This window comes from Mirounga leonina, unplaced genomic scaffold (assembly GCF_011800145.1).
Source record: "Mirounga leonina isolate KUSES-001 unplaced genomic scaffold, KU_Mleo_1.0 Mir_418, whole genome shotgun sequence".
Lineage (NCBI taxonomy): Eukaryota > Metazoa > Chordata > Mammalia > Carnivora > Phocidae > Mirounga > Mirounga leonina.
This window is the reverse complement of record NW_023270739.1, coordinates 17,007,789-17,022,678: the sequence shown is the minus strand read 5'-3', so window position 1 is coordinate 17,022,678 and position 14,890 is coordinate 17,007,789. Positions and strand designations below refer to the sequence as shown.

The 14,890-nt window shown below is 37.5% G+C and overlaps 1 protein-coding gene across 1 annotated transcript in view; it reads right to left on the bottom strand.

Annotated features, from left to right (window-relative positions):
* The window catches only part of SLC5A8 (solute carrier family 5 member 8), a 71,067-nt gene that overhangs the window by 37,180 nt on the left and 18,997 nt on the right, over window positions 1-14,890 (bottom strand). The window contains exons 6-9 of the mRNA XM_034987274.1: window positions 10,113-10,253; window positions 7,015-7,144; window positions 3,750-3,838; window positions 2,768-2,880 (exon numbers count right to left, since the gene is read on the bottom strand). Coding sequence (XP_034843165.1) covers window positions 2,768-2,880; window positions 3,750-3,838; window positions 7,015-7,144; window positions 10,113-10,253 — 473 coding nt within the window. The remainder of the gene's footprint in view (window positions 1-2,767; window positions 2,881-3,749; window positions 3,839-7,014; window positions 7,145-10,112; window positions 10,254-14,890) is intronic.

The following is a 14,890-nucleotide window of genomic DNA, read 5'->3' as shown; positions in this document are numbered from 1 at the left end:
TCAGAGTCCATAGTCTCTCATGGCTCGTCTCCCCCTCCGATTTCCCCCCTTCATTTCTCCAAATACATGTTTTACTTTTTAAACTATAGGAAAATTTACACACATGCCCCCAGATTTTTATTTTTGAAGATTTCCATTTAGCACAAATCACCTGAAATCAGTCAATATAATTTCCCACACATAAAAATCAAAACACAAAAAAAGGAATGACAAATTTGCTTATATAATTAGTGCATTCCTTATATCTATCTAATTTACACCAGCACTCACCCCTTTGTTAAGTATATTGGGTAAATAACCTTATTGCACCTGAATGGAAACCTTACATTAAATTTGTACATAGAGCTCATGTCGCAATGATTTTTTTTTTTATGCCTCCAAATCCTAATGTAAATAGTATTTCCAACATATTTATCTTGAGTCTTCTCTATCTGATAGCTCATAAATGGTCACCACTGTGGGTTTTTGGTATTCAAAGTTGATGGAAACACATACAAATTATTTGCCATGTTCTTCTCTATGATGTCCTTACTGTACAGACCTCAAAATAATGACTTTATATAACCCTTCAAAGTAAATGAAAACCTCATCCACACTAGCAGAGTTAATTTGTTATTAATGATCATCAACATCCTTCCTTGAGCACCAGCTAGTGCTTCCTATTTTATATGTATTATCTCTAAACCTCACAGTACCTGCAAGATGAATATTTTTTGTAACATTTTTCATACAAAAAATTCAAGCTGTATTGGGTTATTGGGTTTGTTTGAGATTAGTAAACTGGTAAAGCAAGACTTGGTCTGTCTGGCTTCAAAAGCTTCTATTTAAAACCATATAGCTTCAATAATCCTATAATGAATCAATCTAAATACTCTTTAGGAAGAATTGTATCATTCTGAAATTATGCTCCAGGATTAAAATTGGGCACATAATAAGATGATGCAATGTTATTTAAATTCAAGGGACACTGAAGAACATAAATTAAGTATTCCAGGCTATCATTAAGACAATTACATATAGAATTGTGGTTCAAAATAGAATATTATTCACTGTTTCTTTGACAGTCTAGTGTTACTGGGTTGAAGTTAAACACTCTTTTTCAAAAACAATTTTGTTAGTCATTCATTCCAGAACACATATAACCAAAATGTCAAACACAAAGAATGAAGTACACTAGCCAGATTTCTTTGAGTCAGATTGTTATATTTGGGATATCTGGGAACTGGGGTCTTTAAACCTTTCCATTCACCTGATATTTAACCCCTAATAAGGTCCTACAATCTATCAATAGAAGTTGAACATTCCTTGTACAATTTAATTGACTATCTCCAGGGCAGTCTACGTGTACAGATAGAACAGACAATAAAGATGGGTCAAAAACTACAACACTCTGTTTCTTTATCTTCAATTCATACATACAGACTATGTATTCTATTTTTTGGCTTAGGCTTTTTTAATTTAATTTTTTAAATTTAAATTCAATTAGCCAACATATAGTACATCATTAGTTTCAGATGTAGTGGTCAATAATTTATCAGTTGTGTGTAACACCCAGTGTTCTGTACTTTAAACTGAGAGTGCCCTCTTATATAATAAAGAAGAAGTGTGGCTCTTGGCTCCAAACTAAGGGTATTTCTTAAAACTGTTGGCTAAAGTTTGAAAAGGAAAAGTGTTGAATTTTTTTCTGTGGCTAAGAATTTTAACATAGATTTGGGAAAGGAAGAAGTGAGAAAAGAAAGACAGCCAAATAAGGACCTCTGAAAAGATGTTCAACATCACTCATCATCAGGTAAACAAATCAAAACCACAATGGGATACCACCTCACACCTGTCAGAATGGCTAAAATCAACAACACAAGAAATAACTTGTGCGGAGGAGGATGCGGAGAAAGGAGAACCCTCCTGCACTGGTGGTGCGGATGCAAACTGGTGCAGCTACTGTGGAAAACAGTATGGAGATTCCTCAAGAAGCTGAAAATAGAGCTACCCTATGACCCAGCAATTGCACTTCTAGGTAGTTACCCAAAGAATACAAAAATGCTGATTTGAAGGGATACATGCACCCCAATGTTTATAGCAGCATTGTCTATAATAGCTAAATTATGGAAATGGCCTAAGTGTTCATCAGCTGATGAATGGATAAAAAGGATGTGGTACATATATACAATGGAATATTACTCAGCCATAAAGAATGAAATCTTGTCATTTGTAACGACACGGATGGAGCTAGAGTATACAATGCTAAGTGAAATAAGTCAGTCAGAGCAAGACAAATACTATATGATTTCACTTGTATGTGGAATTTAACAAACAAAACAAATAAGCATGGGGGAAGGAAAGAGAGAGGCAAACCAAGAAACAGACTCTTAACTATAGAGAACAAGCTTTTGGTTACCAGAAGAGAGGTTGGTAGAGGGATGCATGAAGTAGGTGATGGCAATTAAGGAGTACACATGTTGTGATGAGCACCAGGTATTGTATGGTAGTGTTGAATCACTAAAACTAATATTACACTGTATGTTAATTAACTGGAATTTAAGTTAAAACTTAAAAAAAAAATAAGGACCCCTGAAAATTAATTGCTTGAAGTGTCTCTCAAATCTGGATTGCAAATATGGCATAACTGCATTTAGTCATAGGCATGCATATGTATATGTACATTTACACTTGAAGGTTCTTACTCTGTATCTTCCATGGAAAAGATTTCTGGTATTTCTAAAAAATAATCTCCTGGAGGTAAGAAGGAATTGTGAAAATGGAAACTCACTCATTCCTTGGGAAATCCAAGAGAGAGACCTTTCTGAGAGCGACCTGAAGTGAGGTTTAATTAGATCTTCCACAGTTACTGCTGCTAAAGCATTAATACTGGAGGACACTGTGCTGTAAGAGAAAAAAATCTTTTGATTTATAATATTTTAACTTTAATAATACTTTAAGTAGGAATAAGAAAGGGGTAAACAAACTGTCATTTCTGAAATATAACCAGATTTCTACTATATTTTAATGATCACAACATCCTCTTTCTGGAAGCTGTTATCATCCAAGAATGATTCAGGTAACCTCCATAGGCTTAATAGTGAGAAAACAATTTTATGTTGCTTCCGCTTTGCAATAAATCCTCAGTGTCTATGGAAAGAATCTACACAGACTACATAGTACTATTATATAATGACTTCTTTGTGCATATAAAGGACTGTCATAAATCCTCACAAACATATGCCATTAATATCAATAATATTAATTTCCTGGATCCTTACTAACATACACTGTACATGTTAACAATAAGAATTCCCTGGCACAAACACTGAAAGAAAGTGCAATGAATAAGTTGAAACACAGAACAAGATTCTTTGGACAGTGTATATTATTCAGCACATAATAGGAGATTTTAATTATAATTTTCCATTTGACCATGCTTTAGCTATACATACATTTTAAACCAAGACTATAGGCACCCATTTTTGATAATCAGTGAGAACTACCATCAACTGATCATTATTATGGTGACCCTACAGAGTATGTAATGATGTATTACAGTAGAGACCAAGTTAAAAGTGGAGACTGAGGATAATAGACTGATAATCCACATGGATAAAAGTGAGACCAACAGAGAGGATACATGGAGTAGATTACCCACTTTGGGCCATTTGTGCTCATGTCCAGAATTCAGCTTTATCCCCCAAAATATCCAACAACAAAAGAAAGATCCCAACAGGGAAACCATGTATTGTTAGAGTCATAGTTCATACCTTAATGTTCCACTGTAAGCACAGGCCACAAAAAGTCCAGGAAGTCCCGGAAAATCTTGCAGAATGTCCAGTACCAAATAAGGCATGAGCTGAAAAATTCCAAAATTGACTTCTGAGTGCTATTTGCTATCAAATAAAATTAATTAATGCCTCATTTATCTTGTGTTCTTTAAGAACTAAAGGAACCTATTCCATATAATTGAAATTTCCGAATATGAAAAATCAAACTCTTTTATTGCTAACACTTAATAGCAGAGTAGTTAAGGATACAGGGTCTGGATTCAGACAGAAGTGGTTTTTGTTACTTCTCTAAAACTCAGTTCCCTCATCTGTAAAGTAGGGATAATAATACTAACCTCATAGACTTGCTATAAAAGTTAAATTACATCATCTATGTAAAGTTTTAATATAGTACATGGGATATCGTAAATGATAAGAGGCAGCTGTTCTCGTTCTTTGGAATAATAAATCAATTTAAAGGAAATATTGTACACACCTCTATGCTTATGTAATAAGAAGCATTCACTTAACTTTACTTGATGACTCAAAGTTCACCTTTGAGAACGTTAATCACTACCCAGGACTGAAAGTGTAATTATAGTTGCATATAGTATGAGACATAGTGACAAGTGGAGAGTAACCTTGGGAAGTTGCTGAAACTTGCTTCTTTTTAAAAAGTTCCTGATACCAACTTACCTTTTGATAAGTTACTTTTTAAAAAATAAATATTAAATAAGGATGGGAAGGTGTATTACTTCCGTACTATGTCACATGACAGTCTTTTGGCAAAACTGATTTTTAAATCAAAAGGGTCCTAAGAGGATAATTTTCTAGAAAAAGTCCCCTCACTTGCACTGAAAAAGCCTCGAGTATAGAGTGGATGTCATGTCCTCTCTTATCAGCCTCTTCTGATTTCATTTGACAATAGTTTGTTATGGGATGTTGAAGAACATCCTCCACTGTGGCAAGGATCTGTGTTGAGTTGTTTTAAGAATGTCTCCACTTTATCCAAAGCTTACTAATTTTTTATTCTCAGAAAGAGAGAATAGAACTTATCTCTATATGAAATCAAGTTCCAGTTTTCCCAAGGTATCTTAAAAGTGTAACTTCAAACAGTATTCCATACATAAGCAAAAGTCAAGGTTTCCGTCGTTACTGTGATAACAAGATCTAAAATCCTCTACCATAACATCAACTTTCTCAAAAGTCTTTGGTGTGATATTTCATATTCTGAGTGGCCCCCTCAGGTATAGGTAGAACCAGCAAGGTGAGACTGATAGATAGAAAAATAGTAAAACTCCATCTAGACACTAATCTTGCTTCCTCAGGGTGAGCTCCAGCAGCGTTGCACAAATATATCTTTGCTCTCCTTGGGTTAAGATTTTGACCTGACTTTCTACTACTGTGCCTCATGTGCATTGTATCCCTAGGGAAATGTTAATTGAATTAACTCCTCAATAATCAACATAATACCAGAATCATCCAATTAGGAGGAAACCTCTTTCTTTTTAAAAAATTTAGCACAGGCTCTCTAAAGGTGCATGCATGCAAGACCCCACTGAATGCGTTCTATGACAAGAAGTCTCGAGGATAGGAAGTTGTAGATATTTTTCGTTGTTGTCTAGGGATCGGGGAAGATATATGAGAAACATTTTTAACATCCCTATTATCTTCATGATATAAACTACAGACAAAATATTCCTCACTAGAAAGAATATAAGGAAAGAGTGCCTCCATCTTCAGAGTAAACATGATGATTAGATTCTCTGAGCAAATAGGAAAGATCTATTTATTAACAGGAGGACACATGTGAATACAGGGTTGAGATGCACAGCTCAAGGAGGTTCTCATTTTCTAACCCCACAAAGTTGCTTTTTTTTCCAGGAGTATGTGATGCATTTATGTCAGCATATATTTCAATCTATCTTCAATCTAATGAGTACCCTGGGCACTTAATTTACAAGCCAGTCTTAGAACATAATTTTGGCAAGAACTCAAGCTTCGGAGTCTAACATTGAATTCTAGCTATACTTTCTGAAAGGTGGTATATGGCATAGAGGTTCAAAGTTAGGACTCTGGGGGCGCCTGAGTGGCTCAGTCGTTAAGCGTCTGCCTTTGGCTGAGGTCATGATCCCAGGGTCCTGGAATCGAGCCCCGCATCGGGCTCCCTGCTCCACAGGAAGCCTGCTTCTCCCTCTCCCACTCCCCCTGCTTGTGTTCCCTCTTTTGCTGTGTCTCTCTCTGTCAAATAAATAAATAAAATCTTTAAAAAAAACCCCAAAAACAAAAAACAAAGTTAAGACTCCAGTGGCAGACTCCCTGTGCTTGAATTCTGGTTCTAGGTTTACTAGCTATTACACAGTTTGTGTGTGCCTCAGTTTACTCATCTTTGAAAGGGAGATAATTATAGCACCTACCTCAGTGTGTAGCTGTAGGGATTCAAAGTTGAAGTTTATATAAAGCACTTATGACAGTATGATGAATGCTTGCGACTATACTTATTTATCAGCTATGTGACCTTGAGCAAGTAATATAACCTCTCTGCAAGTCACTCATTTCCTCATCTCTAAAATTAGAATTACCAGGTTACGAGAATTAAAAGAGATAAAGCACTCAAAGCTCTGGGCACAGAATCTCACCACATAGTTGGTACTCAATAAATGTTCACTCATTAGATCTGTTTCTCTATCATTTAAAAACTGGAAGGTAGGGACGCCTGGGTGGCTCAGTCGGTTAAGCGTCTGCCTTCGGCTCAGGTCATGATCCCAGTGTCCTGGGATCGGGTCCCGCATCAGGCTCCCTGCTCCGCGGGGACCCTGCTTCTCCCTCTGCCTCTGCCTCTCTCTCTCTCTCTGTCTCTCATGAATAAATAAATAAAATCTTAAAAAAAAAAACTGGAAGGTAAGCTGTTGATAAAAAAGTGATCTAAGAATACCCACAAAATATTTTACACTACCATGGTTTACATATGTTTTTTTTTTTTCTTTAACCGTGTTTACATTTCTACTCCCAGTCTTGACCTAATTCTATTTAACAATTGGCTTGAAATTTTCCAGGTATTTCAGTATTTTAATCTTGGATACAGCATTCTTCATTCTTGCTATATCTGCTAAAATAAATTTTGCCAAATGCTTTCAACAAATTAAAGATGATTATATTGTTCTCATTTGCTGTTTCTCTACAAAAACATGAATACTCTTTCCCCCCAACTAATCAGCTTTCTGGATAACATTAATGCACATGTAAGAAAGACATGGTACTGAACCTGGTCTGGTGCAGATACTTTCTTGGCTGTCCAAGGATCACAGTCACGGTACCTGGAATATAGGGCAAGCCCACATAACACTGAGCAGGCGAGGATTGCCCAGAGCCCCAGAAGATTGATGTAGAGAGACCTAAGGAAGTGAAAACAAACCAGCAAATGTCAATTGTAATTTCCATCCCAAAGATTAGGAAACTTGTTACACAAACAGAAGAGACCTTCATGATTACTCAATAAATGCACATTATCTTTTGGTTATCAAAAATGCTATCTGTTTTATTCTAGACTAACCGTCTGCTTATGCTGTCAATCAACACTGTATTTGGAAATACTTGGAATAGATGGGGGATTCTCTATTGAGTAAATGTATCCTCCTGGTCAGAGTTCCATGGGCATTGTCAGCTTTATAATGGTATCCAATTACACTACTTCAGGTCTTCTTGTCATGAAATAAGGATTTTTTAATGGTCAACAGAGCAGTAACTATTATTCATTTTGCTTTTAAAAATAATGCAGTTATAGACTGCTAAACATTGTTAGCATCTACACAGAAACTCATTAAACTTGTTTAAATGTGGTTTGTAATATCACCTAATAAGTATGAGAGGCAAACCTGCATTCCTTGAGGTCTCTTCCCAAACAATGTTCAGCATCATAATACATGGTGTGTGCTCCAGGAGATTGTAAAGGTTTGTATAACGGCACTGGAGTCAGACCTGAACATAAATCTTGGTTCCATCTACCATATGTGACCCCGGGCAAGTAATTTAGCTTATCTGATCTTCAGCTTCTTCATGTACACCTATAGATAACGATGCCTACCTCGCAGAATTTTAAGATTAAGTGAAATAGTATGTATCATATATACAGTGCTTGGCATGTAATAACATTTGTTAAATGGTAATTATTGACATTATGAGTGCTAATGGCATTGAGTTCTATGTCTTAATAATCAGTTGAATAGTAAACATTGTTCTCACTAAGGTGTCTACATTTTTTTCCCAGGAGTGCTGTAGTGGATATTGTAACAAGCTGCCCTAGGCTGAAGAGAGGTACAATCCCCAATGTCATGCCTCCTTCTTTGGGGCACCTGTGTCCAATGACTACTGGATTCAGAATCTTAAAACCCAGTCTCCTTACCCTAACCTGGGACAAAACTGGAGTCAGTTCAGCATTAGGGCTTCCCCTAAGGCCTTGGCTGAGAATGCATTACAATCCAACTTCTCTCTCGGGCCAATTCTGCTTCCTCCTCTTCTCTTTCTTCTACAGGTGGTGATTCCCTCACAGACTCTGGAATGCCAACCTCCATCTCAGAGTCTGTTTCAGGATAACTCACCTTCAACAGCTACCAAACAACAGATTGCTAGCCTTTTCCCTTGATTGACTAAGTTTACTGTATGTTTTGCTATTGACTAAAAATAGTATAAGTAACTACAGCTCATCTCCAAATCACCAGAAAACATACCCAGACACTTTCCTGCTCAAATACCCTTGTTCATATATGAGGTTAATACTTTATTATATAGTTTTATTTAACTTTAGTGCCACTCAAATAGATCACTTATCAATAACATCTGATACTGTCCCCAGTCAATCAATGTCAGTAGGTCTTAACTCTTTGACTGGGATTCATTCTTCCTATGGAGCCAGTGTTAAAAAGTAGGAGAAAATGGTTCCTCTCAGCGCAGGGAGTCTGCTGAGGGCCATTCCAAAGGAAATTGCTTCTTATTAAGAAAGCTCTAAAGCTCTAATGTTGGCCTCTTAGTTATAAAATTGGGCCCTTTGAGTTTCATGTTCCCAAAGAAACAGAAGAGCATATGCACAATTAATTTTGGAGAAGCATCAGCTCTAATATAGATTTAAAGTCCAGTGGATTATTGGATGGATAAATTACATTCCTTCAAAGTTCCTTAAAATACCAGAACTCCTAAGCTCACTTTTGGGGATTCTATATCCAGTTACTGTGCTGATATTTGTGTAGATCTTTTACTATGGAATTTTCTAAAGACAGATAATGTCTAAACCAATTTACTCTCAATATATTGAGTTTTAACATGTGACATCACAATATTTTCATGTTCTTCTTTGAATAGAAATAGAATTGCCATTCCTTGTCCTACTCCAATCACCCTGTTACTCTTAATCTATTTATAATTTTTAAGTTCCTAAATGCATGTGGGTCCAGTCAGCTTTATTTATCAGCATAGGGAGTGGTGGTCACCACACTGATCTGAGGCCTCCTGAGAAAGAACCAGCCACCACTCATACTCTTTCCTCAAGCCAAGATGGGCTTGACCATGTCATCCTTCTGACCTCTGGGCTGTGTCCAAATCAATGTATATCTGGAATTCTTTCCCCCTATTCTCCATCTGCCCACATATGGTCATTATTCAGGATCTGCTTGGTTGATAGGAATCTCTCACCCATTTTCTGCCTTCACGTCCTATGATTTGAGGTCACATTTATTGGATCCCTACCAAGTATTTGTGAAGCATAATATTTTACAATACCTCTCAGGAGATATATAATATTTCTTATGCTCAATTTATAAGTTTAGAAACTGAGATTCAGGGAGACTAAGTAACTAGCCCATTCAAATAGCAGGTATTAGAGCAGAGTTATAAGCCCATGACTGTGTCTGAAAATAAAATATACCAGCACATCTGGCAATATAATGTCCTTGACCATTTATTCTATCATTATATTGTTCCATGGGACTGTCATACCTTTCTAGTGTTATTTCACTTTTTGCATGCTTGTATATATTTTCCTAACTAGATGTTAAGTCCCTTCATTATAAGAGCCATATAATTCTAATTTTTATCCTCCATAACTCCTTATACAAATAGATATTAAATAAAAAGGCATTTATTGTGTAAGATTTATTTTACTTAATAAATCATATAAATATTTCAAATATCTGATTTAAAATATAAGTACCACTTTGTTTTACTTGATCCTTTTATAACTAAGTATATCATTTATTTCTTGGAATTTCATGATGCAAAAAGCTTAAACCTGAACAAAGCTTGACTAATTAACAAGTTTCAATAAAGACAACTGATGGTTATTAATGATTTCCATACCATAGTTTGGCTTACATTTTTGCCTGGAATCTGCTTTTACAGGAAATATATCTCTGCACTTGGGATTGGTTGACACCATAGATGCTGGTCCATGTAAAGGTCCCTCCTATAATAATTGTCCAGAATGTATGTCTTTGCAAAGGATTGGGATCAAAACTAAATGAAAAGAAACAGAAAACAAATTTTAACTATCAGCAAAAAACTACAGAAAATTCTCCTAGAATAGTTTTTGGAAGCAAGCAATGTATATCTATGTAAATATGCATACAGATATAAATATGTACAAATTTATTAAATAATAAAAAAGGCAGAAATATTCCTAACTTAAGTTCAATGAAATAAAATTGGATACTTTCAGAGAATTGGAAATTCTGGATGGGACTGAAGAAAAATGAATGCTCTAATTATTCTGAGCTTTCATAAAAATTGTTCTCCTGTGGCCTTAGGAAACTGTTATTTAAACAAGTCTGCTATGCTGAAATCAGAGAAGAGCATGAAACTAAAAAGAGAGAGAGCAATAAAGACAGTAAAGTTCCTAAGTGCATCAGCAATAGATATGGTACTGAAATGAACACAAAATTGACACATTTTGCATATATAATTTCTCTCCTAGCACATGTACAGTCATATTTCTAATTTATATTCAAGCTCAAGAACTCAGTCAATTAATGCAATTTAAAGGCTTTCATCTTCTAAAACTACCATGTCATTATAATCATGCTTTCTTAAAATGCTGTGTGCACAAGTTAAATGCTAATAGTGAAAAGTCACTTTATGACATGTACTTAAATCCAAAATATTGCTACAAAGAAAGTTCAACTTCTGTATTTAATATTTTTTTGACTCTTCTTAATGCATTATCTTGGAAGGAATGATTCTGTTCATCCATGATGAGTTTGACAAATTTCTGCAAAATTGGCTTTCATAGAAACTTTCTAAAAATTATGAAATTCTGCAAATCCATTTCAATCTTATATTTAAGATTAGTTGAGTAAAGTGTTCTGATTTCATGTATATCCCAGCATTCCTATGGAAATATAAGAGCCTCTATTCTATTCTTTAACACTTCATATCAAAGTTTAAGTGTTTCAAGGGTGTTGACCATTTAACCCATAGAGAAAACAGCTACTATATTAGCTAATGGATATCAAGAGACAAAAGGATTCAGGAATCTACTCGAGGGAAGTAAGACAAGATTTAGAACACCCAATTTAGTGGTTTTAGGCCATACAGAATATATAAGACAACTATAGACCATACAGAAAATACCAACACAAAATCCTTCTCTTGGTTTATCACCACCAGAGCAGATATTTTGCCCACCATATTCTCAAACATATCAGACTCACAAGGAATATACAATGAGGCTTTTCATTATTATTTAATGGTTGGCAGCCTCCAAAGTAAAAGTCACAAAAGTGTCTAATCTTTTACTTTTAAGAATCTCTTATTGGTGTACAAGTTGTCACTTCAGTGCAGCAATATGGATTGCCTTTGTACAAAGTGACAGTTATCTTGCAGAAAAATGATTGGTTCCATACCCCCTCCCTTCAATCTCGCCTACTAGGAAATTTAGAAGTAATCAAGATCTTCTGAGTGGCCACTGGTTGTTTCTGCTTCTTGGTATCCATTCTCCTGTCCTCTAGTAACAGCAACCCAATTTACTTTGGGGAAAAGACCATTTCACCATAAAATAGTCTAAATGGTTGTCAATAAAATGTCCTGCTCCGGGGCGCCTGGGTGGCTCAGTTGGTTAAGCGACTGCCTTCGGCTCAGGTCATGATCCTGGAGTCCCAGAATCGAGTCCCGCATCGGGCTCCCTGCTCAGCGGGGAGTCTGCTTCTCCCTCTGACCCTCCCTCCTCTCATGTGCTCTCTCTATCTCATTCTCTCTCTCAAATAAATAAATTAAAAAAATCTTTAAAAAAAAATTAAAAAAAATGTCCTGCTCCACTCCTACTAAGGGATGGAATAATGCCCAAGCTAGGACAACTGGAGGTGCTCTTCCTTGGAATCTGAATCCTGAGGTTAAAAAAAAAAAGATTATTGAAAATAGTTGAAGTTGATTCATCATAATTCAACTTTCTCTGCAAATTAACACATTGTCCCAGTCCAATTTCTGACAAGGCTCTTCTCAAACATTAGCACCATTTTCAGAAAACTAGAAGAGAGTCACCAAGTAAGAAATTTTTTTTCTTTCTCTTTGCCAATGATTTCGGCTTGCCTGTCTCAAAGTAGGACTGCTTAAAGAGGAAATAAGCCAGTCCATGTCAAAATGAGCCCCTCCCCATATTGAACATGATAACAAGAATGACACTACTGATCCACAGTAGAAGGTGTTTTAAATATTCTTCTAAGGGAGAAGGAAAGATGGCGGAGGAGTAGGGGACCCTATTTCAACTGGTCCCCGGAATTGAGCTGGATATCTACCAGACCACTCTGAGCACCCACGAAACCAGCCTGAGATGTAAGAAGATCTGGATCTCTACAAACAGAATATCGCAGGCGGTTGGTTTTGAGGTACGAAGCGGGGAGCCCTGATTCCGCAGGCAGATATCTGAGGATAAACGGCAGTGGGAAGGTGCCTGGCCGTGGGGATCCTACACCGCCAGTGAGTGACAGCCTCGCACGCTGCGGACAGGACACAGACTTGCAGACCGGTAGCGCAGGGGAAAGGACTTTAGGGCAGCCCCCAGGGCAGAAACCCGGACTGGTGGGGTCACGCATGCGTGAACTGGGAGCGGCTGGCGGTTTTAGAAGCACAAAGGGCAGAGACATGCTCTGACCTGGAGGCAGGACTGGGGGTGCTGTGGAGGGGCGAACAACCCAGGCCGCTGCAGTTTATAGCAGCACGGACAGAAACAGAGACAGTGTGGCCTGGAGAGCTCACTGAAGAACAGACTGCGATCTCTCTGCTCTGAGGCAGAAGGTTGGAAACGGTCTCTTCTGCTCTGACTCGCGGAAGAGATGTGAAAAGCCACCAGGGAAAGCCGCCAGAGAACAAAAGCCTCAAAGACTGATTCCCACTGAGCCCATCCCCCACCACAGGGGGGCAGGGCAACTCCGCCCAAACAGGGTTGCCTGAGTAACAGCGCAGCAGGCCCCTCCCCCAGAAGACAGGCTGGGAAAACAAGTGGCCAGCAACCCTAAGGTCCCAAGAAAACAGGTGCATCTTGTTTGGGTTCTGGTCAATAATTTGGACTCTATACATTCCCTCAAACACCCATCAACAGAATGACTAGGAGGAGACACCCCCAAAATAGAAAAGACTCAGAGATTATGACTTATGCTGCAGATTTACAAATGGATGCAGGTATAACCAAGATGTCGGAGATGGAATTCAGGCTAGCAATTGTGAAGACAATAGCTACAATGGAGAAATCAATTAATGACAACATAGAGTCTCTAAGGGCAGAAATGAAAGGTGAATTGGCAGAACTTAAAAATGCTATCAATGAGATCCAATTCAATCTGGATAATCTAACAGCTAGGGTAAGTGAGGCAGAAGAACGAATAAGCGACCTGAAAGACAATATAATAGATAAAAAGGGAAAAGAGGAGGCCAGGGAAAAACAACTCAGAATCCATGAAAATAGAATCAGAGAAATAAGTGACACCATGAAGCGTTCCAATGTCAGAATAATTGGAATCCGGAGGGAGTGGAGAGAGAGGACTAGAAGATGTATTTGAGCAAATTGTAGCTGAGAACTTCCCTAATCTGGGGAATGAAACAAACATTCGCGTCCTAGAGACAGAGAGGACCCCTCCCAAGATCAAGGAAAACAGGCCAACACCCCAGCATGTAATAGTAAAACTTGCAAATCTTAGAACCAAGGAAACCATCTTAAGGGCAGTTAGGGGGAAGAGATTCCTTATGTACAGAGGGAGGAACATCAGAATAACGTCAGACCTATCTACAGAGACCTGGCAAGCCAGAAAGGCCTGGCAAGACATATTCAGGGTACTAAATGAGAAGAACATGCAGCCAAGAATACTTTTATCCGGCAAGGCTGTCATTTAGAATGGATGGAGAGATGCAGAACTTCCACAACCAGCAGAAACTGAAAGAATATGTGACCACTAAGCTGGCCCTGCAAGAAATATTAAGGGGGGTTCTATAAAAGGAGAAAGACCCCAAGAGTGATATACAACAGAAATTTACAGGGACAATCTATAAAAACAACGTCTTCACAGGCAACATGATGACAATTAATTCATATCTTTCAATAATCACTCTCAACATGAATGGCCTAAACGCTCCCATAAAATGGCACAGGGTTGCAGATTGGATAAAAAGACAGGACCCATCCATATGCTGCCTACAAGAGACTCATTTTGAGCCTAAAGATACATCCAGACTGAAAGTGAAGGGATGGAGATCCATCTTCCATGCCAGCGGACCTCAAAAGAAAGCTGGGGTAGCAATTCTTATACCAGACAAATTAGATTTTAAACTAAAGTCTGTAATTAGAGACACAGAAGGACACTATATCATTCTTAAAGGGTCTATCCAACAAGAAGATCTAACCATTGTAAATATCTATGCCCCCAACATGGGAGCAGCCATCTACATAAGCCAACTGTTAACCAAAATAAAGAGTCATATTGATAACAATATGTTAATTGTAGGAGACCTCAATACTCCACTCTCAGCAATGGACAGATCATCTAAGCAGAAAATCAACAAGGAAACAAGAGCTTTGAATGATACATTGGACCAGATGGACCTCATAGATATTTACAGAACATTCCACCCTAAAACAACAGAACACTCATTCTTCTCGAGTGCGCATG